The sequence below is a fragment of the Struthio camelus genome, chromosome 27 (genome assembly GCF_040807025.1).
Source record: "Struthio camelus isolate bStrCam1 chromosome 27, bStrCam1.hap1, whole genome shotgun sequence".
Lineage (NCBI taxonomy): Eukaryota > Metazoa > Chordata > Aves > Struthioniformes > Struthionidae > Struthio > Struthio camelus.
Genome location: NC_090968.1, coordinates 7,122,076 through 7,146,431, shown reverse-complemented (window position 1 = coordinate 7,146,431; position 24,356 = coordinate 7,122,076). Strand labels below are relative to the sequence as shown.

Below are 24,356 nucleotides of genomic sequence, written 5' to 3'. Positions count from 1 at the left end.
AAGTGCATTGTGCAGTCTCTTTTTTTTAATCCAGCATTGTAAGTCTGACTTGATCCCTTTCTTTTGCCGTTTGTTTGCTGTAAGGCAGATCAAAGCATAGCATGTATAACTTAAAATTAATATCGATTGCTATGCACAGGGGAAAGCAAATTATTACTTCTATAAACCATTGCTATGCACAGGGGAAAGCAAATCATTACTTCTATAAACCAAGTAGGGTTTCTTTGTTTAAAGGTGGAAAATTATTGTGCTGTGAATCCTGCCCAGCTTCCTTTCACCCTGAGTGTCTCAACATTGAAATGCCTGAAGGATGCTGGAATTGCAATGACTGTAAAGCTGGCAAGAAACTACGTTACAAGCAGATTGTTTGGGTCAAGCTTGGAAATTACAGGCAAGTTCACCATCTTTGTTTGTTTGATGCTTTGGATGGTTTTAAAGTACAGGAATTACAGGCAAACATCTCAAAGCAGCTCAGTCCTAGTAAGCAAGAACTGGAAATTCACTAATTTGCGAACTTGGTGTCAGACGCTGATGTCACCTTTTAAATTAAATTCTTTTACTTTTTCCAGGCATTGCTGGATACTTGAGTTCACTTACATTGGCTCTGTAGAGTGCAATAGTGATACAGAAAATCAGGGACTGCCTTATAGAATCAAGGTGCCCTAGCTTGTGTTTGCTGTTTGTCACCTGCAGGAATACAAGCCTTTGTAGGTGATCTTAGAAATCCAATCTTGTGCCACATGTTTTTGTAAGACTTTTCCAAAATTTGGAATTAGAACTTTGAGAATGAAGTGTTTTTTTTGTTTTGCAGGGTGCTTCCTAGGTATTGGTGAAGGGAGCCGTGTTTGCATAAGAAAGGAGTTTTTTTTAGAAAGGAAAAGTAGCTCATACTTCGCAACTTGGGCAAATTCAGAAGCTAAGACTTTTTCTTCTGGTTCACAGAACTTAGATTCTTACTTCTTTTTCTACTTTTTCAGGTGGTGGCCAGCAGAGATCTGCAATCCCAGGTCTGTGCCTCTCAACATACAGGGCCTCAAACATGATATCGGGGACTTCCCAGTATTTTTCTTTGGTTCACATGACTACTATTGGGTACACCAGGGCAGAGTTTTCCCTTATGTTGAAGGAGATAAAAGCTTTGCTGAGGGGCAAACTAGTATTAACAAGACCTTCAAGAAAGGTAAAATCAAACAAAGTTTATAGTGGTTTATGACAAAAGTTCCACGTGTTTGTGTCTCCATCACCACTTAACCTGCATGGGAATATTATGTGACTAGTGTTCTGTGTTCACGTAAAACTGCAAACATTATATAGATCCCTTGACTGCAGATAAAAAATATCTTTCTTTAAGTCCCTTCCCATTGTGTATTGTTGCGGGCAAGTTTAGTTATTCCACAAATTGGGAAACATTAAGATGGAGCTTGGGCTCTGATGCATGGGATCATCATTCAGTATCTCAATACCTGCTGAGAAGTACCTGATTGGAGATAGTTTCATGATATACCACAATAACTCATTTTTAGCTTGTGTTTTGCTCATAGACTTCTATTCCTAGCTTTTAAAAAATGCATTTAAATACATACATGTACATATTTGATCAGCAGTAAGTGGTGCTGATTGCTTCCTATTTTGAACTCCCTTGCACAGCACTTGAAGAAGCAGCAAAACGCTTCCAGGAGCTGAAAGCACAAAGAGAAAGCAAAGAAGCGTTAGAAATTGAAAGGAATTCAAGAAAACCTCCACCTTATAAACATATTAAAGTGAGTTGACTTTTTTTTTATTCTTTGCATGAGTAAGCTATGTACTTAAACAAGCAAAATTTGTAACAATTCCAACTTAAGGAAATATAAATAAATCATTTTGCCATTATTTCCAAAATCTTTTGTTCTGCCTTATATGGTCCCATAAAACATTCTTTTAGCAGAGGGTCAGTGAAAGACTTATCAATTGAATGTCAGTTCTACTTAAGATAAAGAATTTTGATGACTGTATACAGGTTGGTGTCATTCATCTTAAATAAAAATGCTGGCTATTACAACTTAAACTTTGTTAACATTGAACTCAACACTGGTATGAATACAAACTGCTGAACCTACTGTAGAGTGTAGTTTTTGGCAGCGATTTTGGACCTGTAGGTCTTAGTGTTCACTTAATGTTTTTAATTTTAGTTGAAAGAAGTCCCAGGGATGCATCTGATAAATTTTGTATGCTTTGAAAGAGCCATTTTACCAGTAACTGTACTGGTGAATGACTCATGCTGTGTTGTCTGGAGTCATGCGTTTTATCTGAGGGTCTCGACTTAATGTGGCTTGCTACTGGCTTCTCTGAACACTATAATATACCTCTGATTAAGTTAACAGTTGAGTGGCAACAGATGCCACCTGTAGAAGTTCATGCTTGCATCTGCTTCTAGATTGCAAGGGAGTATATTTGTTGTGACACACTATCCTACAAAAAGGGTTTAGTGGAAAAATAACTATGTAATAATTATTTGCTTGCCCTCTCAAGTCAGGTGATGATAAACCTCAAATAAAGCTGTTTCATGTTCTGTGTGCATTGTCTTCATCATTTATTCTTTTTTTTTTCCCCTTTGTCCTGCAGTCCAACAAAGTAATAGGGAAGGTTCAGATTCAAGTAGCTGATCTATCAGAAATCCCTCGCTGTAACTGCAAGCCATCTGATGAGAACCCCTGTGGCCTAGAATCGGAGTGTCTGAACAGGATGCTACAGTATGAATGCCATCCCCAGGTTTGCCCAGCAGGAGAGCGATGTCAGAACCAGTGTTTCACCAAAAGACTCTACCCTGATGCTGAAATCATAAAAACTGATCGACGTGGATGGGGTCTCAGGACAAAAAGGAACATTAAAAAGGTAGAATTGCAAAGGACAAATGCTGTGCTAGCCATTAGCATGATTTTATTTATGAGAACACTGCAACTTTGTGTATCTTAAGCTAATGCACACAAATTTCAGCACTTTCAAGTCATTGTTTTGTATTAAAAAGACATAAAACTTTTGTAGGTGAAGCAGTAATAGTGAAGTCTTAGCTGATTGGGCAGAATTGTCTTAACTGGTACTTACACACAGAAATAAGTTTCAGTTGATTGTGAATTTGTGAATCCTGTTGGTGGAGGGGAAGAGTTGACTGTCTCGTGCATCTAGGAGGAAAGAGCATGCGTGTTCTCACTGACTACTGGGAAAGAAGGGAGAGCAGCCTGGAAAAAAATAATGATGGTTTCTTTACCTAAATAAGGCTATGGAAGATAATTAAATCTTAGAGGGATGGCAAAATAAGTTGCCTGTTTTTATTTTCTTCCCCTCACCCTTACCATAGGCACAACAAATGACAATCACAAAGACACAGGAGAAACTCAAAGGGTGGGTGGAGGGCAGCTTGAATTGAGAGCCTCTTTCCAGGGGGTTATTCTTAAGTCTTTCCTTTGCCTTTTCTTTTTAAGATATTCCACGGTAACATGCTCACTGCATTTTCCCAGTAGCCGATTGTTTGGAGTGGGAGGGGTTGCAGTATTACTTTTACAGACGTCTGGTAACAAGGCAGCTATCTCACCCTCCTTGGCGATCAACTCTTCAGCCTGGATTTATTTCAGAAGAACTCGCAGGGGATTAATGAAAGGCTTGAGGTGATCGGGCTGCATTGGACAACAAACTTTAAAGGTTCTTAAAGTTCAAGAAGGCAGAGAAGAATAATGAAGATACAGTGATTTCTGTTGGTGGAAGTGATGCTGCTATTATAACAAAAAGCAGCAAGGACTCATTAGCCTCAGGAAATATTAAGGACTTTGGAATAAATTTTAGAATGGTTGGCATCTTTTAAAAGAGTGCTAGTGGGTGAGATCAGAGTGAGATGGGGGCATGGGAATACTTTTCCCTTACTGTCAGAAAGTCATTGGATATGGATCATTTTGGTTTTCCTTTACACTGTATCGCTGCACATTGTATTCTTGGGGATACCAGTCTGGGATTCAGGTGGGATTTGCGACAGTTGATATGGAAAAACAAAATCTTACACTTAGATATTCAAGTGTGAGAATCCTCTTCTAACTGGATTGCAGTCTTGCTGTACTTCGAGGCAAGCATGAGGATGATGGGCCTGGAATTCACGTCTGCTTTAACTTACCAGGCAGAGGATTGGATCTGATGGACGGATGTATGTTTTGCTCTTACTCATGCAGGCTTCGTTGTTTCTGAACAAGGAGATGGCTGAATACACCTGAAAAGTGGAAGATGCAGCTATGGCTACAGATGGAATGGGACAGTTTAAGACTTCAAGACACGTTTTTGTCATTTGACCCGCATCCTCAAGAATCTGCTCTAGAGAACTCTTTTGTTCTTGGTTGCCTTCCTATGTTCTTCAGTTTGAATTTGCACTCATCTTAATAGGAAAAATATCCTGGAACTTCTCATCATGAAGATGCATCCCATAGTTTTGGTGGACTTTAGCTTGATGTAAGGATTACACTGCACTTCTCTATAGAAGGAAACTGGCTGCTCTCCAGACTGGAAATTCTGCTGTGACATTTTTGGATTGGATAGTCCCTGTTGGATGATGTGTTTAGCTTTGAATGTAATCAGAATGTATAGATAAAAGCAAAGAGATTCTGAATCGATTCTTTAATCGTTAAGTGATGTGATGTTTATATATTATGTATACGTAGCATGTAGGATAATCCACTAAAGAGATCCTGCAATGTCAAGCTTTGGGCTCATGTATAGTAATTTCAACTGTGAATTCTTTACTTCTGTCCATTTTCATTAGATATCTACCTCCTGGGCTTTGTTTAGAAATGGAGTTTATGGTCTCTAGAAATCTGATGTAGAGAAATAGTATGTAGCAGTTTAAATGATGAGCGTGCACTTATGAACGATGATACTGGAGTTGTGTTATCAAATCAGTTTCAGACAGGATTCTGTGTTAACCACCACCTCAGTTACAAGTGGAAGCCCTTGACTGTATTTGGGACTTAAATCTATTCATACCTAACTGGCTTATCAACAAGTAGCTAGAAGAAATAATAATGGGTAGAAAATTTGTGTTTAATAACCTTTTAATACACTATGATTATTCCTATCCCAAGTACGTGGTAAATGTTTGTAGCAGGTTTTGGTGTTTTATGGTAGAGTTCCTGTGAATTTAACCTGCAAATTACAGAAACACGTTTGTGTCCTGAAGGAGCTTTACTGAAAAAGGTCCACGAGTCTGTTGTGTTGTCCAGCTGTTGCCAAACAGATAGGCTGAACAGAAAGCAACTTGGTGGTGACAAAGGGACTTTGTTTTCTTGATTCAGGCTAAGATTTTCAGAAGCACCTGAGTGACTTGATCCAAGTGAATGTGCTTTAGATAGGATTCGGACTATTTAAAAACCTTAAATCAATCTTAACGAGTGCTGGGCTTCTGAGTCATTTAGGTACCTCTTGCAAGCATCACCTCAGCTGCCTAACTTCGATGTCCACCCCTTCCGTTAACTGTTTTCTTCTTTCGTGTTCAAGTTGTGACAACCATGAACGTGGTCAAGCAAAGATGGACGTTGCTCTCTGGAGCCCTTTAGTGTCCTTTAGAGGACCTGACAGCTCTGAGCTTGCCTAGGCGTCTGTCCCTGGGCATAGCTGACAATATAGTGTTGGTTACCATGTTGTACTGTATTTTGTGAGAGTTGTTCATTGAGAGTTGAAATACCAGGTGCTTGTTGGACCTTTGAATTTGAGTGTATCAAATAGCTATTTTTACAGTGTTTTTATCAAGACAGTCAGCTGCTGATGGGTAAAGTGATGCTCAGTGTGCTGAGTATTTACCTCCTTGTATCAAGGTATCGTCATGTCCCAGCTATTCTAAATTCCATTATATAGTAAGTTGGGAACACGCTGTTGGCCTGAAGGCCTACTTTTAAACATGTTCTTAGTGACTAATTTTTTTAAGTCAGTTTTTGTATAATCTGTGTTTCATTAAAACTTTGTTACTACAGCCTTTCCAAAGCTTATTATTGACTATTAAAAGTCCTAATAAAAACGAACTATTGAATACTATGTAGTGAAAATATTTGCCATTGTACTAGTCCTATTGTCTTAGGAGTCTATGAGTATTTTCACATTTTCCTTTTTAAAGCATGAGACTTAAAAACATTCTAGTGAACTGCCAGGTAGGGCTTATGTAGCATCTTGAGCTGTTTTTGAATACAGAAGCAGTGTTGCTTCCAATGCTGCCTCTTTTACTTTGAGTGGGGTTATTGCTTAGATGACAACTACTCAGTGGGCACATCTACTTAATCACATATTACCTACTAGGTGCCTGAAGTTTAATGCTTCTTGTGAGCATTACAGTATATAATAGGAAGTGCATTTTTTTCCTGTGCTGCTTCCCTTTAACTGTACCTAAAAGAAACAATAAGTATGGATTTTTAATTTTTTTTCCTCTTATTTTTCAGGGTGAATTTGTGAACGAATATGTTGGTGAGCTAATTGATGAAGAAGAGTGCAGGTTGCGGATCAAACGTGCCCATGAAAACAGTGTAACCAATTTTTATATGTTAACTGTTACAAAGGTAATTACATCTTCATCTAGTATAAATTATGTTTATGGTATATATGGTGGAAAATTGTAGCAGAATCATCATTCCATGTTTGAAATATAGTACTTCAATATGTGACCTTTTGCCTAGACCGAACAAATGAGTTTCATTTCTAGCTATTGTACACAAATTGAAGTCTTCTGTCTATGGAGTGCATAATTTATGGATTTATTTTGTCTCAGTTTTGATCTGATTGAGCTAGTTTTGTGTGGAGTGGAGAAATTAATTTATATGGCCTATTCGATGCATAGTGCTTTTGCGGAGCTCTTAGTAAAACTTGTAGTGGAAGGTAGGCAGCCAACTAAAAGTTTGTGGCAATGCCAACTTATTTCCAGCTGGCATTCAGGTGTTGGTAGGAGGATAACATCTTTGTGTCTCTTGAGTGAAACGGTTGAAGAGATGAACTCGAAAGCCTGTGTCTCATGTTACTCGTTCCATGCCTATTTCACTTCTGCAAGCACAAGTATTCAGACACTTTTTGCTAAAACTCACTCTGTAGGGAAAGTTTATCGCTTTCAGCTAATTGAAAATAAGCATATTTTTTTGCTGTCCTAGGCATAAATAATCACTTGTCAGTGGGAAGCTTTTTTTGTTTGTCAGTACTAAACGTGTGTTTATTTTTCTGTTTGAAGGACCGAATAATCGATGCTGGCCCAAAAGGGAATTATTCTCGTTTTATGAACCATAGTTGTAATCCAAACTGTGAAACACAGAAATGGACAGTGAATGGTGACATTAGAGTTGGACTTTTTGCTCTTTGTGATATTCCTGCAGGTAAAAGGATAGCGCTATTTTGCATGATTGCTTTCCTCTTAAAATGGCAAAGTTCCCAACTTACCCATTTTTTTCTTCTCTGAAGTTACTTAATGACAGTGACATTCACAGGAACTTTTTCATTCGTTGGTGTGGAGACAAATCCTAGTTTCAACAGGAATCATAATTCGAAATAGTTTGAAAAGGAAAACTTCCCTTAAAAAGAATTAAGGGATTTGCTACAAAGCACAGTGTTAACTGTTTATCATGTAAACAGATTTCTTTTTATATAGCATTGATCTTTTCACTAACACTTAACCTGATGTGATATGATGTTTCCACATTAAATGTTTTACCTGGTCTTCTGTTTAAACTGACACTATATGATAGAATAGCTGCTGCCTACGTCTGATATACACAGAATTTGGTACATGTAAAGATGTGCTGGTGCTTGCATAAAAACCAAGAACAAAAGGGAAACTTTATCCCATACTGAAAAGAGTCACTTCCATTGTCACATACAAAAAATACTGACACATCATGTGAAAAGAGTTGTTACCGTAATGTGGTCTGCAAAGAAAAAGTTAAAGGAAATAAAATCTCAATATTAGGTTCGGAATTAGAAGTATGAGTAAAGATTCCTCTTTTAGTTGACCCTGCTTTGAGGAGGGATCACCTAGTTTTGGACTAGATGATCTCCTATGGTCCTTTCCAACCTCGGCGAGTCTGTGAGTCTGTAGTCCTATAATTGTCTGAATTACCATTCATTGTGATTATGAAACAAAAACAAGTAGTATTTTCCTCAGAATTTGGCTTAATGTATAATCTGTGTCTCTTCTAACAGCTTCTCAAGTTTGCCTTCCCTGAGAGCCGTTCTCTCTGTTTTTGAAATCAATGCAGCAGTTCAAGCTAGAGATTTTAAAAGATATTGCTGCTAATTTCTCACAGACTGTGAAGAGAGAAACTTTTAATATCATGTCATTGTCACAAGCCTGTCTTTCATCTATAGCTATGTGGATGAATTATTTTTCTTTACGTTTTAGGAATGGAGTTAACATTTAATTATAATTTGGATTGCCTTGGCAACGGTAGGACTGAATGTCATTGTGGAGCAGAAAACTGCAGTGGCTTTCTAGGAGTGCGCCCAAAGGTACATGGATGAAAATTGAAGCTGCTTCTCCTAAATTTAGAGATCTAGAGAGGAGGGCAAAGAGAGGTCTTTGTTTTGTTTAACCTTTTACCTTAATCTGTTTAATGCTTTCCACCCTTGAAATTTTCGTCTCCAAAGATTTTAGTTATGAAATTTGTGTTACTGCCTCTAGGATGGAGAAATCAACCACCATGCTATCAGCTGGGGAAGTAAGTCTTATATATGCTTAAGGTGCCCTCCTCTTTTTTTATAAAACTTTATTTGTCATCTTTCTGCTATGACATTGGGACATTCCCAGGTATACTTGGGGGACTCAAGAGCCTGGCCTTGCTGTCATGCATTATTCTAAAAAAGTTACTTGCCCTGATGTTAATCTGCATTTTGTGATGTATCCTCCTGAGCAAGGGACAGTAGTGGCACAAATCTTATCACTGTTGTATAAAAGTCGTTTTGAGAAAGAAAGTGAATATGCAAATAAACCTCCCGTTACAGCAAAGTGCTCTCTGGATATCACCATGAAAAAATTTACCAGATTGTTAATTCAAATCCATGTGGATGTCTTTCATTGCTTAAAGTTCTTTTAGAGTAGATTTAATTTGAGCGTAAGTCATGCAAATAACTCAAAGTTGATTAAATTTATTTCAGTGCAAGGGGTTTATAAAGTAACTGTATACCGTGATCTTTGTAATTGCTAGACAGCGTTTGCAACAGCAAATGAGGAGAAGGTGAAGAATGCAAAATTAAAACAGAAGAAACGGAAAATAAAAACAGAACAGAAGCAGATGCATGAAGACAACTGTTTCCAATGTGGAGATGGCGGAGAACTAGTCATGTGTGATAAAAAGGACTGTCCCAAAGCATACCACCTCCTATGCCTTAACCTGACTCAACCACCTTTTGGTAAGAGCATTCATATGGCTTCCTAGTGATGTTTTCCTTTCTGCAGAAAGACAATGTCTGAGCTGAATTGCAGTATCCATTTACATTAAATGTAGCATATCTGTCTTTGCCATACCACTCATTCTGAGAAATGTGCCAGGTGGTAGTATTCCTAAATAAGAGCCGGTGGAGAGAGAGGTATTGTAATAGTTTTATTCTTCTTCTTGATGCCTTTCTTTCTTGGATCAAATATTCTTCTTCATTTATTTTGATTGAAATATAAGCATCATCTTGATATCCTAGGGTTACCGAGTGCAAACCCCATGATAGTTCAAACCATTAACATATTAAGCGTAACATATATGGCTCAGTAATTGCATTTAAATTCCCTATTATATCCTGATGCATGTGTCTTCCATTCGATTTTTTTCCATGCAAAGGCATACCTTTCTTTAACTATGGCTCAAATTATCCAATAATGCAACATTTTAGCCAGTTGCAGGGCCTTTTAGAAGTCGTCGTCTCCTTAATCTTCCTGATTACAGTGGCTTTAATGAAAATAATTGGAAGTACAGATTAGTCTGTGCTTAAATTAATCAGAAGGCTGCCATGAGTGAAGTTCAATTTATGTACCTTTTCAGTGTATTATAATCATGGAAGCTTTCCTCAAAATCGCTTTTTTGCTGGAGAAAGAAATGGCTGCATCTTATCACCATCAGCAACTTCACTTAGAGTTTTTTTTTAATTTTGTTTTGTGTGCATTCTTACTTTTCGGGACAGGGGTCTTTGCACGTTGTACATGCGGTATGTCATGTCCCTGTGAAGGAGTGCGCCATCTATTTCTCAAAGGTAATCCAGCTAAAAATAACTTCAGAGAGACTTGGACACAAGAGCAAAAAGGCTTTTCTATTTTCTTTTTGCTGTGTTCAGTATGCTTTTGCTGCCTGACAGTTCAGCACATAGTCATTCAAATACATGTCTGAATGGTTTGGGGAATCTGTTTATGCTCAAACACGCTTTTACCTAACTTCTCTGAGCCATTTCTCAGTTATTTTTCAAAACTAATCCAGTATGTTTTCTACATTAAAGTACAGTGCAGTTTAGCTAAAGCTTGATACACATCTGCGTGATTACTCTTTCCAGAACAATAAAACAGATGTTCACAAATCAGAAAAATGTACAAAACCAGCTCTCCATCTTGCAAGGAGATATGGCGTCTTGATGCCAAAAGTGTTTGATCTAACTCTTTTAAGCTCTGGTTATACATGCAGCAATGTTTTGAGCCAGATGAGGCCTAAAAAATGCAAAATGTCTGAGAACTGTTTCCAGTCAGATTCTTGTGAGAAGCAGATGTAGTAACTATACCAAGAGCTGATTTTTGGAACTTTGTTTGCATTCATCTGAATGATTACTACATGGAGTAAGGATTAAAGGCCAGTACCAGCCCCCAAATGCACTAATCTCAGCTTCCTGTCTCTCTTCTTCCTTCCCTTTCCATCTTCAGGAAAGTGGGAATGTCCGTGGCATCAATGCGACATCTGTAGCAATCCTGCAGTTTCATTCTGTGAGTTTTGCCCTCATTCATTCTGTAAAGATCACGAGAAGGGAGCCTTGGTGGCATCAGCGTTGGATGGCCGTCTCTGCTGCTCCACACATGACCCCAAATCTCCTGTGGCACCTGAGTACTGGAACAAGATAAAGTGCAAATTGGAATCACAGAATCCTGTAGAAGAAGCAAAGGAATGAATTTGCTTAAAAAGCAAGGGAGGGGAGAAGAGGGGCAAATAGGTGATGACCTTGAAGAGACTGCTATTGACACGTTCAGTCTTTATCATCAGAGCCGCCTTGTTTGAACTGGGAATGGGACCATTTAATCTTAGCCAGCAGAAGCAGGCAGTGATGTTTGTTTTTTTTTTTTTTTTATTGTTTGGTCTGTCTTTTACCCTTGAATGTGCTACAGCAGCTCTTACTGTTGGAAAACAAGAACATCTTGGCCTTCTTAAGAAAAGAAGTAGACCTTTTGACAGTGAGAAGAATATTCTGTTTAAAATATGTTCTTTGAGTGTAGAAGCAAAGCATAGCAACATATTTATTTATTTAATTTTTAAAGGATGTTGAGGATTTGATTTTGATCAGTCTGTGTAATAGCAAAGCCAACGTAACTTTTATGTCTAGTTTGTGAGAGAAGAATAAATCCTCCCCACTCTGTGTAACATTCAACTGCCATAAAGACAGATGTGGGTTTTGGACCAGGTGACAGTGAAATGCCTCCATTCCAGTACTTATCTCTTAAAGGCATTTTGAGAAGGTAGGTTATGTATCGTGTTAACTTATGTATATTATTTTGAAGCTTTCCCTATGCGAAATCAGGTATATGACTTTTTGGAAGTGTTTGTGATGCAAGATTTGACACTTTTTAAAAGGGAAGAAATTATGGTTCCTTGCTCGAGAGCTGTAATCAGTGGTGCTTGCAGACAGGAGGAAATTCAAAAAAAAGCTTAATTGCACAATGTTCACTTCTCTGTCCCACCTAATTTGGAAAACCTGCCTAGTTAGGATAGCCTTCTGGCCTCGGTCACATACTGCAGCACTCTCATAACTGACGTCTTAACCATGCCAGTGGGAGCACTATCACTGACTTCATTAGATGCAGGATTGTTTTGTGCATATGTATTTGTCATCTGCCAAGTCTGTACTTGTTTTATGGCAATTATATTCGTGTGATTCTTTATTGCTTTTTCAGGCTCCCATTAGCTTCAAAGGGAGTTTGAGTGCTTAAGGAATCAGACCCATATATGTGTGTGTTTTGATGGAATGTTTGGATTTTTTGCTGAGGGAGACAAATCTTTTAACTTTAATCTCCTTTAATAATGGAGTTAAGGAAAATCAGTTATTTCCCAAGAGCACTTCTTCAATGAACAGGGTATTTTCTATATTTACATAATGGGATGTATTCACAGCAGCCAACTTTAACCTCATGAGATGAATCTCTCTTGGCTTTCCTCTGTAATCAGTAGAGAGACAGGCTCCTGCAGCAAGTGTTTTGAAGTGGCTTAGGTAGGCTCCTGGTCCGAATTTTCCCTTGAAGAACCTATCCCTCTCCGTTTGCTGTGCAAAGAGCCTAGGAGGGTAAATTTTCCCAGGCTGAAGTTAGTCTTTTGTGAATCTCCTACCCTAGCCTGAAATCTTAAAAAGCACTGTGCATCTCCCCCTGCCCCAGTATAGTTAGTGTACTTCTGATTGTGATGCTGATATTAGCTAACTTTATGATAGCTTTTTGCTAAAGGGTGTTGAAAATAGCCCTGAATGAAAGGAGTTAATATGTGTTGCTGGCACTCGGCTAAATTAAGCTGCGTAATTCTCAAGAACCTTGTCTCGGGAAAACTACTTACCTAAACCTACAGGAATACGGTGACATCTCAGTTCCAGAAAATAGCAGGTTGTGGGATTTTGGAACATGTCTTACCTTTGGCTGGTGCCCTTGCCATTCTCAAATTTATGTATAAGGGAACAAATTTTTGTTTTATGTGCAATTTAAAATTCCAAAATACACTACAGATTCTTTAAGCAGCTACTGTGCCATTTTAACTGATCAGGCAGTTCATCTTCTGAACAGTTTGCAGATGCCTTTCTACAAGCTTTTGAGTGAATTGGATTGCATAGCTGTGTAGATATCTCTTTGGGTCAGTTTATGGTACAGAGGGCTAATGGGATATACAGAGCACTTCATCTTCTTGTGGTCAATACTAAAGTGAATGTCTAAAACACTAATCTTGCTTGAAAGCAGTGCTATATTTTGGTATTTTTTACAAAAAAAATTTACAAAAAGGATTTTATTTTTTTTAACATTTTTTGTGTGATAAACGTCTGTTTCTAAGCTCTTACTGAGGGTATTTAACTTTTTCAGAAATTCCAAACATAACTCTTGCTACAGCGTCTATAAGGCCTGATCTGTTTACTTTGTATTATGTATTAGGCTTGATAATGTTCAAATGATTTTTCTCCTGGAAAGTCAGAGCATTCTAAATATTGCAAATACTATATAGTGTGAGTGTACCTACATCCTTTTTTTTGTTCTCTGTCAGTGGTAACTTACTGCATGGAGAGGAATAGCGTGGTGGTGCCAGAATGCCTTCGCAAGTATTTGAAACAGCAATGAGCAGACAATAGTCACCGAACGTTAATTGCCATGTGAAATGTGCTGCTGTGACATACTGGTATGCTGGTTATCATGGAACACGTGAAGGTTCACAGAAGGCTTAAAAACTCCTAGAAGATGCTAAGAGTTATGAGGCCTATTGCTACTCCTCTGCCATGACACTTGATATCTTGGTTAACTTGTTTTCAAACTTCTCATGGGTGCTCCTTTTATTTTTCCATGAAAAATTAGTTAATTAGAGCAGCCAGCGTTTGAGCTTGGACTTGAAAGGAGACTGGTCTATATGCTTTTACAATTTACAAACAAAAAGCTTGGACTGGATTTCACACTGTTGGAGAGAAGGTGAATCTTTCAAAAGATTTAAATTTTCTGAAATAAGAAAACATCTAATTCATAGTAAATTGATAAATGTAGTCAGTTTGTTCTATATGTTGAACACACAAAATGTTAAAATACACATTTTAACCACATCTTCATGAACTGAATAGAACAATAATGCAATTCTATTTTAAGGAAGAAGTTTGACAGTGATGTTTTGATTAACTGGCATCAGCAGAGAGGAGAATCAGCTATTGAATTAAAATTTGTGGTCTCTCAAGTGAGATAAGAAAGTAGTATTCAGCAGTTTAGGGGTGTAGTTGTTTAATGCTGAGATTGAGGAGAAATCTACAGAGCTACTGGTGTTTTCAGTTGAGTTCTTTAATCCACTGTCCAGAACAGTCCGTTGTTCCTTAACTGGAACACGCAATCATACCTTTTCCTTATTCGTGTCTTAAATATTTGAGCTAGTATCATGCTTCTGGTAAACACCCGACTCTAGATCTTTAGTTTGTATTATCTATATAGTAATGCAATATCTGAGCTGCTCTGTGAAGTTAACAGGATTTTGTTGTTTACTGGAGCTTTTACTCTATTGTATGCACCTTAGCACGGAGCAGAAGTTCTGCAGGCCATGGCCAAATGGTGCAATGGCTAGTTACTACGATTTTTTAAATACACGGTGCAAGCATTAGTTAGTGTAGCTTTCGGATTATTAGCGTAGACTTATCTTATCAATAGACTGTAAGAATTAAAGGCATTTGCAGCTCAGGACAAAGGCAATTAAAGGCAATTTTGTGGGCAAATTACCTTCTCTGTTCACCACCATGGTCTTGGAGAATCTGTTAAAATGGAATGATAGAGCTGGAATGTTTGATTCTGGCCTTTCTGCTAAAAAATTTATTATATCTGGATTTCTGGGTAGAATGGGAAAGACAATTACTAGGCATAATTAACAGCATAAAATCTGTATATATTGAAACTTTACAGAAATATTTGGGTGGGGCTAGGGAGGAGGGTGGGAAGGGAGGGGGTTGTCCAACGCTGGTACGAAGTAGTCACTTTAACATTGAAACCTCTGCCTCATTGAATTCAGGGTTTAATGTACTTGAAGCTCTGCAGTTCCTTATACAGCTTTTTTATTTATACATAACTTTTTTGTATACTACATTGAAAATGTCTTTAACTTTCCTGAAATTACTTTCTGCTCCCAGTGTACAGTGTATGGCAAATGGGAGAGATTTTCAAAGTGGATGTCTCAGACTTACGTACGTTGAAGAAGTGTATTGCATGAGACACAGCAACCCTTTGATTAAGGATGTCCTATTGCTTTCAGTTTTCCATCAACTTTACCTTGCCATTTATTTTTGTGTAGCAAAAACGTTTGCACTTGTGATACACTCCTAAACTTTGGATGTATTCAAAATGTTGTTCTGAAAAAATTTGCTGTTTCCTATTATATTCTATTCCTGAGTGGCAAGCTCAGGTCCTTATTACCCCTGTGAGGGGATATCTCACTGCTCTGGAGAGAGAGGGGGGATTATTAAGCTGAAACTATGTATCTGTGCTTTGCATAGAAGACTTATGTAGTTAATGTGAAAACAAAAAGGGAAAATGCATATGAATTTGCCAAAGCCATTCATTCGTTCACTGTTTCTCATGTGGTACTAGCTGCATGGGGTTTTTTTTTTGTTTTTGTCTTTTGTGCACAAGAGTAAGAAAGCTGCCTTTTCTAATGGTGTCTCTTCCAGCTTGAAAAAAAAAGATGGCTATGTGTTTGATCCTCTCCCAGACATCTCTTGCATAGCCTAGCACTGAACATTTTTGAGGAATTCTTGTTCACTTTTGATTTATAAACAGACTGGATGAAAAAATTGTTTCATATTCATTGGTTGAACTGTATCTCATTTCTAGTGTTTTTCATTTTTAAACTGATCATGTTGCCGCAGAAAACAAGATGATAAATAACTGTTTCAACTGGCTAGTATTAAGATTTTTTTTGTTTTGTTTTGTATAAGGGTATATGCATAACTGGGGTTGCTATGAGAAACTAAACCATTTGTTTCCACACGAGTGATATTGCACAACACAGATACCTACAGATTCTGTTTTCATTTCCATGTAATCTTTATCTGTAACAATGACCTTTGTAGAGTCGTTATTTCTGTAGACTTTGTTTATCTGTAACAAACTTTGTAGATTCTGTGAAATGTTATTTTAACTAAATCACTTGAGTCTTTAATAGCAAAGCATCAATATTCACTGAAGTCAATATCTTAAGAGTTTTTGGAAGTTGACTAGAAGCTCTTGACACTAACAAAGTAGTGTTAAATTTCCCTGGCGATGTTCCACTGGGGCATTACTGTATTATGACTTGATGTTGCCGCATAGACTTTGAGATATAAAATATTTTGGGGGTTTTGTTGTTTGGCCTATGTTCTCTTGCATAGTGTGAAACCTGTAAAGCTTGGTTAACCTGTATATAGATAGCTTATTGTCAACTAGTTATAGTGTATTTAGAATTGCCTGTAATATTTTAGCTTCTTACTGAATGTGTGTGATGGTAGGAACATATAATTTTTGTACATTATATTTACTGAGATGTTGCCTTTTTTATTTTACAAATACTTTGGAATTCAGATGTGTTTTTGCTTCCGTGAGGATTAATTTGGAAAGGTTTTTAATGACATTCCACTGATTTAAAATTTTGCTTGAGGTTGACTTCAATAAATTGTTCTGAATGTTCCAGTGAGGAATGGATGCTTTTTCATGCTTTTCAGTCCGGGCACAGAGTAGAATGCCCAACTTTGGCATTAGCGATGTGCAAGTTACTGAAGGTGGTTCATGAGTGACGGCCGAGGAGCAGAACAGCTCCCCGGTGTGGGGTAGGGGGGCTTGGGGCGCGCCGCGGGAGCTGCTGCCACCGGTGACAATGGTAATATCGGGGAAGACGTCAGTTCTGCACCCGGCTGGGTCGGATACGGTCGCCTTTGAACTGTCGAAGTGCTGCAGAAACGCCCACAACCTGATAAAGAGATGCAATGCCCAGTGCATACTGCTGAAACTCAGCTGTGACATACCCGTTTTTGACTTTGTAAAGCACGTTCAAGGAACTCGGTTTTCTGTCTGTGGTTGTACGCTTGCTGAACCTCTGGCAGCAGCTGTTGGCTGCTTAGAAAAATAAATGCGGTTCTTCGCCCTGCTTCCTGGTGCCACCCGGAATTGAATTGCAGCGGCGCTCCAAGGCGGGGGTGCGTACAGCTCGCTGCCGGCTCCTACAGCGTTCGTCTTCAGAAGCGCCTTGCGTTACCGCGGGGAAGCGCCGCCCGCCGCACCGCAGCTCCGCCTGGGCCGGCCCGGGGGCGGCAGCGGCGGCGGAGCCACGTCGGCCGGCCGGCCAGGCTGCGGCAGCGGAGCCATGCGGCGGCCGGGCCCGGCGGAGCTGGCGGCGGAGGCGGCGGTGCGCGGGCTGCTGCTGGGCGCCTTCGCGTGAGTGCGGCCGGCCGGGCGGCGGGCTCCCTCCCGCGCCCAGCATCTGCGGCCCACCCGCTGCACGCAAATCCGTGCAAGGCGAATAAGAGAGTCGGGCCTTCGTGGGTTTTACGCAGCCTTGGAAATAAGGCTTGACGTGTAGCAAGAATTTCTGATTGGTCTCAAACTTCCCCTTGCTCTTAGCCTTCTTACGGCTCTGCATCCTGTTCCTGTGCAATGGGAGAAGATTAAAGTTGTCTGTGTGCACAAATCGCTCTGAACTGCTGTCCGTGGGTGCAGCCTGTCCACAATCTTTTCTCTTTTTTTCCTCTCCAGGATCATGGAATTTGTGCCTCCGTTTCAGCGTGTTGTGCAGCCCGAGGAGATGTGGCTTTATAAAAACCCATATGTAGAAGTGGATCATGTGCCCACTGTACCTATGTTTGTAAGTTTAGTAGCTTCCTATATCTATTTCATTTTTTTCTCTAATTATAAGCATTATTTTAAAACAAAGCTATGGGAAAAGACATGTTGCAAGGACCTGTAGTTCTTAATTCATGATACTGAAAATACCATTCATGATATTGAAAGTACATTTTGTTGTTACCAACAAAACAACATCTACAGTCAAATTCTTTAGTCTTGTTAGACTTCACTGTATCAGATTGTCTTTTGGATTTAGGTAAAATTATTAAAAACTACTGAATCATTTCACAGGTGTTCATTCCAGGTTGCTAGTACTGTAGAGTATGGCATTTCTCTCACTTTTGGGGAATGCTTTGCTTAAAAGCAGTCATTTTAAGCAGAATTTTATTATAATGTTTATTCTGAGAATGTTTTCCTTAGGTGTCTAGATTCTGTTAAAATAATTTCATATGAAATTACAAATTTTGGCCTAACTTCTTGTAATCACGCATGTGAACTGAATTTTAGATAGCTTGGGCAGTTTTGCAAGCTGGCATATAAGAAAGGACTCTGACTCCCAAGAGAGAAAATGACTGATGGAGACAATGAAAGGGGAACAAAAACAGAAGATAAGGTCAAATGAGTGGTGTCGGTGAGCTGCTGCCCTAGCTGCTTATGGGCATCATGCATATAGACAAGGAAAGAAGACCTTAAAAAAAAAAAAAAAAAAAGAAAGAAAAGAAAAGAAAAATGCAGCTAGACTTTTACTCTTTTTAACTAATTTTAACTAGATTTCAAGTAAACAGTATTAAAGGGATTGTGTCCCCTTCTCTGAGGAAGCGGTATTCAGAAGAGATGCTGTGGTTCCTGATTTGGGCAGGGGCTTTGTTAGCAAATAGCAATTCTTTTCTGTAAGACACAGGTCAGGATTTTTTTAATGTTAAAGGATGAAACCTTGGTTTTAGCATTTGGATTGGGTAGTGAATGCAAAACGTATGCTAGACTTCCAAATGGCAGCAAAGTACTTGAGAGCCTTTCTGATGTATCACGGATGTCCCCGGAGCTGTGGATGTTGTGGTGAAATCCCATAGCATTGGTCACCCCTGAGATGTTTGAATAATAACTGTTTTTCTCTGAACCAGCTGCTCCTGTATTTTTGCTAGTGAACAGTGTGGACGTTGCTGATCAAGGACTAGTCTCTGTGCTTACAAAGTGCCTAGAAAGCGGAAAGAGTTGAGGTACTGTCACTGATGTTGCAAAGGGATACCTGAAGGCAGAGTAGGAAGAGGGAGCTGCACATAAGGCAGCCAGCTGAAGTAGCAGTCTCTTGTGCCAGTGGTATTGCTTATACCAGCTTGAAGATGTGCTGGGCCTTTTTCAGAGAAGTGAAGACAAGCTCCCCTGCTCTGTGGAGCTTACCCTCTCAGGGGGTAAAGCAACAGGACGGACTGTGATGCAGAGAGAGGCTTTTTAGTGCATTATTTTATTGTCTGTTTCCTTTCATGCTGTAGCACACCCAGCATCCTATGGCCCATAAACTTGCTTTTGTACATGAGATGTTATCACTGGATGTCAAACAGCGGAGGAGTAGCCATGCTCTGGGGAACACAGGTTTAGTCTGGGTTTGCTGCAGAGGTTATTTGCTCCAAATATAGCTGGAGCTGGTTTTTGCGTTCTGATGAAAATTAAATTGTGTTTGGAGGTGACAGATTGCTGCTGGGCTTTGAAGAATGAAAGGTTTATAGTCTGCTTAAGCAATTGTTGTTGTGTTTTGGTGAGAGCACTTGAATCTGTTGCATTAATAGACATGTCGTAACAGTCTTCTCATTTTGTGGCAGTTCATCTCCTTTCTGTCTCCTTTACTGCTAATTGTCCTGGCAAGGTTGTTCATGAATGCTGATGAAGAAGATACAAGGGAAGCCTGCCTAGGTGAGCTCCTTCTTAACCCAAATAGCTGCAACCTTGCAGAGATCTGCCCTGACGCTGTGGCTGTGAACCTGGGGGTCCTTGGTCTGGCAGATGAGTCCTTTGCCATTGTCAGAGCACAAGTGCTGTGCCAGGGCATTGCAGCAGAGCTCTCTGGCTCCAGCTGAAGTTCAAGCATTGCCAGTACCTGAACATGCCTCAAAGCTGTATGGGACATGCATAAAGAGCAGTGAGGCTTGGAGCGTTGTTCTTTGGGATTCCAGCTAAACAGACTTAGCCTCCAGCTCAGGCTTCTATCAGGTGCAGTCAGCCCCACCTGTAGTTTCTCTTTGCGCTGAGGGAGGCTGTGTCAGGGTAGAGGTTGGCACGTGCTGCGATAAGAACAATGCTGACATTGGCTCTCTGCTCTCTTCCAGCTGCCAGCCTCGCTCTGGTCCTGAACGGGGTTTTCACAAACGCCCTGAAGCTGATTGTGGGGAGGTAAGAAAGCTCGCTCACTCCCTATACCTGGGAGGAGTGCTTTGGCATGTGTACAGGGAACAGATGAGACTGTTACATCTCTGGGCTATGTGGTCTGGATGGCAAAATGTTATCTGTGCAGAACAGCAGCCTCAGAAGTTTTACTCTGTGTGCCCACAGGCTGTCTGAAGGGACCTCCACTGAGGCCACATGGAAATTCAGTTCATGTAACACATTTGCTCCACTGCTGGATAAAGGGAATAAGATGAGCATATTGTTAATCTGCTGGGTGTACCTAATTGGTCCCTGCCCTGAGCAGCAGTGGGGTGATGATGGTTTTCTGCTGCAGTCTGGTTCTTGCGTATCTAAACCTGCCAGCCTGGGCAGGATTGGAAGTCAGTGATATGCTCAGTTTTGCATTTCTCAGGGCCTGAGTCATGTTACCTTCCCATTGCCACATGTAGAATGAACTCCACTAGGTGTTTGACAAGTGCATTTGGACATAGGTGCTTCATGGAAGCACTGGCTGTTGAGATGGCTCCTGAGGACCATGCTAGGAGCACCGTGTGTGGGCGGAGCCACTGTCCAGGGGTGGCCGGCCCATGCCGCCAGGCTATGTGCTGTGCTCCTCTGTCCTAGGCCACGTCCGGACTTCTTTTATCGTTGCTTCCCAGACGGACGAGTGAACGCTGAGCTGGTGTGCACAGGAGACCCTAGCATAGTGGCCGAGGGACGCAAAAGCTTCCCCAGTGGACATGCTTCGTGTAAGTGCTTCTGCATCCCCTATCTGTTGCAGCCCCAGACACAGCCAAGTACAGTGAGCAGAAGCCCATGGGGAGGGTGGATTGGGTTTGCTTTCAGGCAACTGCAACTTTGGCCAAATTCATTGGCCTCTCTCACGGCTTCAGCTTTCCCTCTGCAAAGCAGTGGGACACAAGATGTGGTCTGAAGCTGTCTGCAGCTCTAGAGAAGAAGGATGTTTGCCATGTACTAGCTGCTAGGGCTGCTCCACCACTCGCCCCACACCAGCGGTTCCCATGACTTGCACGGGCAGTGCAGACTGCCCGTCAGTCTGCCCACCATAACAAGGTTCAGGGGTGAGGATGACGGCTGGCGGAGGGCCCATGTTTATCTCAAAGCTCCGAGAGCTGTTTCTGAAGTGACGCGCTTCTCTTCCAGTTGCTTTTGCTGGTCTCGCCTTCTCTGCCTTCTACCTAGCGGGGAAGCTGCACTGCTTCCTTCCAGGCCGAAGAGGCCGGGCTCTGCGGCTCTGTGCCTTCCTGCTCCCTCTGTTTTCCGCCACCCTCATTGCTCTGTCCCGCACCTGCGATTACAAGCACCACTGGCAAGGTGAGTCAGGGTCTGCTCGTTGACCTGCACTGAGGGGGTCGAAGGGGCTGGGCAGAACCAGGTGCCATGTGCAGGGCACCACGATAGCTCAGAGCAAGACAGGGTCTGCGTTGCTGCATATAGAGACATTCAGAGCCCAAAATCATGAACTTAGGTTTTTTGATTACTTCTCTAGTGGTAATCTTTTTGTTGCCTGCAAGGTGTTAAGCTGCAGAGCTACCTCAAGTGCTGTGAGCAGGCTGAAAAGCAGCCTGCTGGAAAATTTACTTACGTGGTTGCAAGAGTAAAAGGAAGTTAACTCTATTCTGGTTTTGCCAGCAGATGTGTTAGTTGGCTCAGCAATCGGCTTCGTGCTCGCGTACCTCTGCTACAGGCAATATTACCCTCCACTGATGGACTCCATGTGCCACAAGCCATTCCTGTGCAAATCCAAACAACTGCCAGTGCACCAAGAAAAGCCAGCGACTTCCAGCTTTCGCCTAGATGTATAAGTGATAGGGCAGGAGAAGACTTTAGGCAGGTTGGTCATAGTCCACAAGAAGTGACTCAAACGAGGATAAACTTGAAAAACAAACAAGAATTCTTGTTTCTGCAGTGTCGGTAAGTTGTCCTGCTCAGTAGGCCTATGTTTAGTTTCACAAAATTTTATAGGTGTCCCTTCCTTTGGACCTGCTCTGAAGTGAGCTAGGTATTCAGCATGCAAGCCTACAGGAGGAATGCCTGGTTACAGAAGATCCTGATGTGAAAACTGGAAAAATGTGACAATTTGTGTGCCATGTATGGATGAGTGTTCTTCTGTCCACTTTACAGTGAAAGAATGCAGAAAGCATGATCAGATGTTCTCCTTCAATTCAATTGAGCATCCTTTTTCATAGAAAGAATATGTTGAAGTGCAGGACCTTGCACTAAGTTTAAGTACATCTGTTAAATCACAGTTGAATAAATCTGGAGTAGTAAGTACAAGGTTGCAGTCTTTAACCATGTATTTAGTGGGGAGAGGGAAGATGAAAGTAGATTGTTATTGGTGTTATTAATTATTATTGTGCTCACCCTGCTTTTTTTTCCTAATCTGCCAAATAAAGAAGTTTAATTTTTTAAGTGGGAGCTGTATTACCTGCAATACTAAAAACTTTACTTTGATATCTGGGTTTATTGCTGTATAAACCATTTACTTTGGTATGTCTGCATGGGTTTCTAGGTGGTGGGTTTTTTTTTTTTTTAATCTCTTTCTTTGCAGCTTTAATACAGCACATAATTGTGAAGAGATGACAATCAGCAGAAAATGAAATGGTGTCTTAAAGCATCCTTTTAGAGTTGCTTTTTCTTCTGCACCAGTTTGGTTTCTTAGACAATGGAAGGGTAGAATGCTGCTGAGAAATCCAAGGCACAGCTATATGGCAATATGATTGTAAGTAGTTATTTCTCACTAGTTTCCTGCATAGATATGCACATTCTTTATCAAGTGTACATATGTGCAAACAGCAAGGTGAGACTATGGCAGAGCTAGGCACGTGTGCCTCTACTGAGCTCACATAATGACAGTAATGAAAACACTCCCTCATCTTCAGCTTGGGCCTCATCAGCCCATCAGGACCCTGCATTTTACTTTAGAAGAAGTTACAGAAATAGCTTTACTTTCCCTTGAAATTGTGCAACTGTAAGTTCCTAAACCCTTTCCCTCTGTCTCACCCAAACATGCGCACACTACAGCCACCTATTTATTTATTTATTTTGGCTTTTACTGGAAAAGACATTAAATAACATTTAAAACGTATTTAATTTTTTCTTTTTTTTTATACAAAGTGCATAACTTAACAAGCTGATCGTGACAGTATCCCCTGTTAAGACTGTTCCTTTTGATACTCTTGTAGGAGACGCTTTAGCAATCAATCAGTAATTCAGGCTCCGACTGAGCAGCATGTCTTTTTCTTCAGTCAGGTAAAAAAAAAAAAACAAAAACAAAAACCAGCTTCAGTTCTTTCTGGATGGGAGGAGGGTTGTGGGTTGCAAACAATACCTTTTAAATAGTGCAAATAATGTAGTACAATGGAGGACAAACAAACTGAAGCTGTGGAAAAAAGGCTTGTTACCCCACGCAGGGCAAAAGTCGGTAGGAAGGAAAAGTGGTTTGGCTCTTTCCAAACAGTCAGAGCAATGACCTTACACATCATTGAAACATCTGCCTTCCCCTTGCTCAGAGGCTCAGGCTTCAGCCTAGCCAGTGAGTCAGCCTGGATGTTTTTGGTCACAAGGGACAGATCACCTGAGGCTCTCTGGCCCGGTTACCCTTAGAGTAGAGCTAACACACGTCAATGAGCTGCAGACCTAACTCTGTGCAAAACTGTTTTAATTTCCTCAGTGGAGTCATTAGCACATAGTGTCCAAACCCTATGACCTGGGCTCTGACTTCACTAGCTGCATTTCTTATATTTAACAACAAAAACAACAACTGGAGTAGTGCCGGAGCCCAGCTGGCACTAAGTCCTTATAGCCACCTTGAAAGCCACACAGCAGCAGAACAGTAGCTTTGCTCCATGCTCCTGCATAGCACGGAAGAGCTGTCCCTCCAGGGCTCTGAATTGCTTGGACAGTGCTGAGGAGCAGCTGCTTCCCCCTGATTTAGCTATAGTTTCAATCTGGAGGTATATCTTTCCTAGCATGAGGTTCCATCTCCATGGGAATTGAGACTTGTCATTCTGGCTTTTGTATGTAGTCATGAAGAGGGAGGTAGATGTGCTCGATCCCTCCCTGAAGGCTTCCATGAGGCACAGAGCGCCTCAGGCCAGAGGGTCTAGATCCCTAATCAATAAACTTCAACTAGACACCTCTCCAGCTAAAACCTGACTTCAGCAGTGGAACTCAAGGAACGGGGAATAGAAGACAAGCTCCCAAACTGTTTTCA

The 24,356-nt window shown here is 40.6% G+C and overlaps 2 protein-coding genes across 17 annotated transcripts in view; both read left to right on the top strand.

Annotated features, from left to right (window-relative positions):
• NSD3 (nuclear receptor binding SET domain protein 3) overlaps positions 1–11,261 on the top strand; it is a 46,991-nt gene extending 35,730 nt beyond the window's left edge. For 7 of the 12 annotated variants that reach the window (XM_068920977.1, XM_068920978.1, XM_068920982.1 and 4 more), the window contains 9 exons: positions 235–391; positions 978–1,180; positions 1,648–1,760; positions 2,602–2,871; positions 6,441–6,557; positions 7,217–7,358; positions 8,381–8,487; positions 9,183–9,387; positions 10,871–11,261. In XM_068920977.1, coding sequence (XP_068777078.1) covers positions 235–391; positions 978–1,180; positions 1,648–1,760; positions 2,602–2,871; positions 6,441–6,557; positions 7,217–7,358; positions 8,381–8,487; positions 9,183–9,387; positions 10,871–11,112 — 1,556 coding nt within the window. In that variant the 3' untranslated portion in view covers positions 11,113–11,261. Of the gene's footprint in view, positions 1–234; positions 392–977; positions 1,181–1,647; positions 1,761–2,601; positions 2,872–3,458; positions 6,050–6,440; positions 6,558–7,216; positions 7,359–8,380; positions 8,488–9,182; positions 9,388–10,146; positions 10,425–10,870 lie in introns of those variants that run through there. The other 5 variants (XM_068920983.1, XM_068920986.1, XM_068920987.1 and 2 more) reach the window with 3 other exon arrangements.
• Positions 11,262–16,870: 5,609 nt separating this feature from the next.
• PLPP5 (phospholipid phosphatase 5) lies at positions 16,871–22,552 on the top strand. 5 transcript variants are annotated; one of them, XM_068920997.1, is made up of 8 exons: positions 17,217–17,332; positions 17,651–17,759; positions 19,558–19,648; positions 20,062–20,125; positions 20,744–20,868; positions 21,284–21,454; positions 21,773–21,974; positions 22,106–22,240. In XM_068920997.1, the coding sequence occupies exons 1-7, from the start codon at positions 17,262–17,264 to the stop codon at positions 21,943–21,945; spliced, it is 804 nt and encodes a 267-aa protein (XP_068777098.1). In that variant the 5' UTR covers positions 17,217–17,261; the 3' UTR covers positions 21,946–21,974; positions 22,106–22,240. The 5 variants fall into 5 exon arrangements, with proteins under 5 accessions (XP_068777101.1, XP_068777100.1, XP_068777098.1 ...); XM_068921000.1 differs by lacking the exon at positions 17,217–17,332 and adding an exon at positions 16,871–17,094 and having other exon boundaries at positions 21,776–22,552; XM_068920999.1 differs by lacking the exon at positions 17,217–17,332 and adding an exon at positions 16,917–17,094 and having other exon boundaries at positions 21,773–22,552.
• The last annotated feature ends 1,804 nt before the right edge of the window (positions 22,553–24,356 follow it).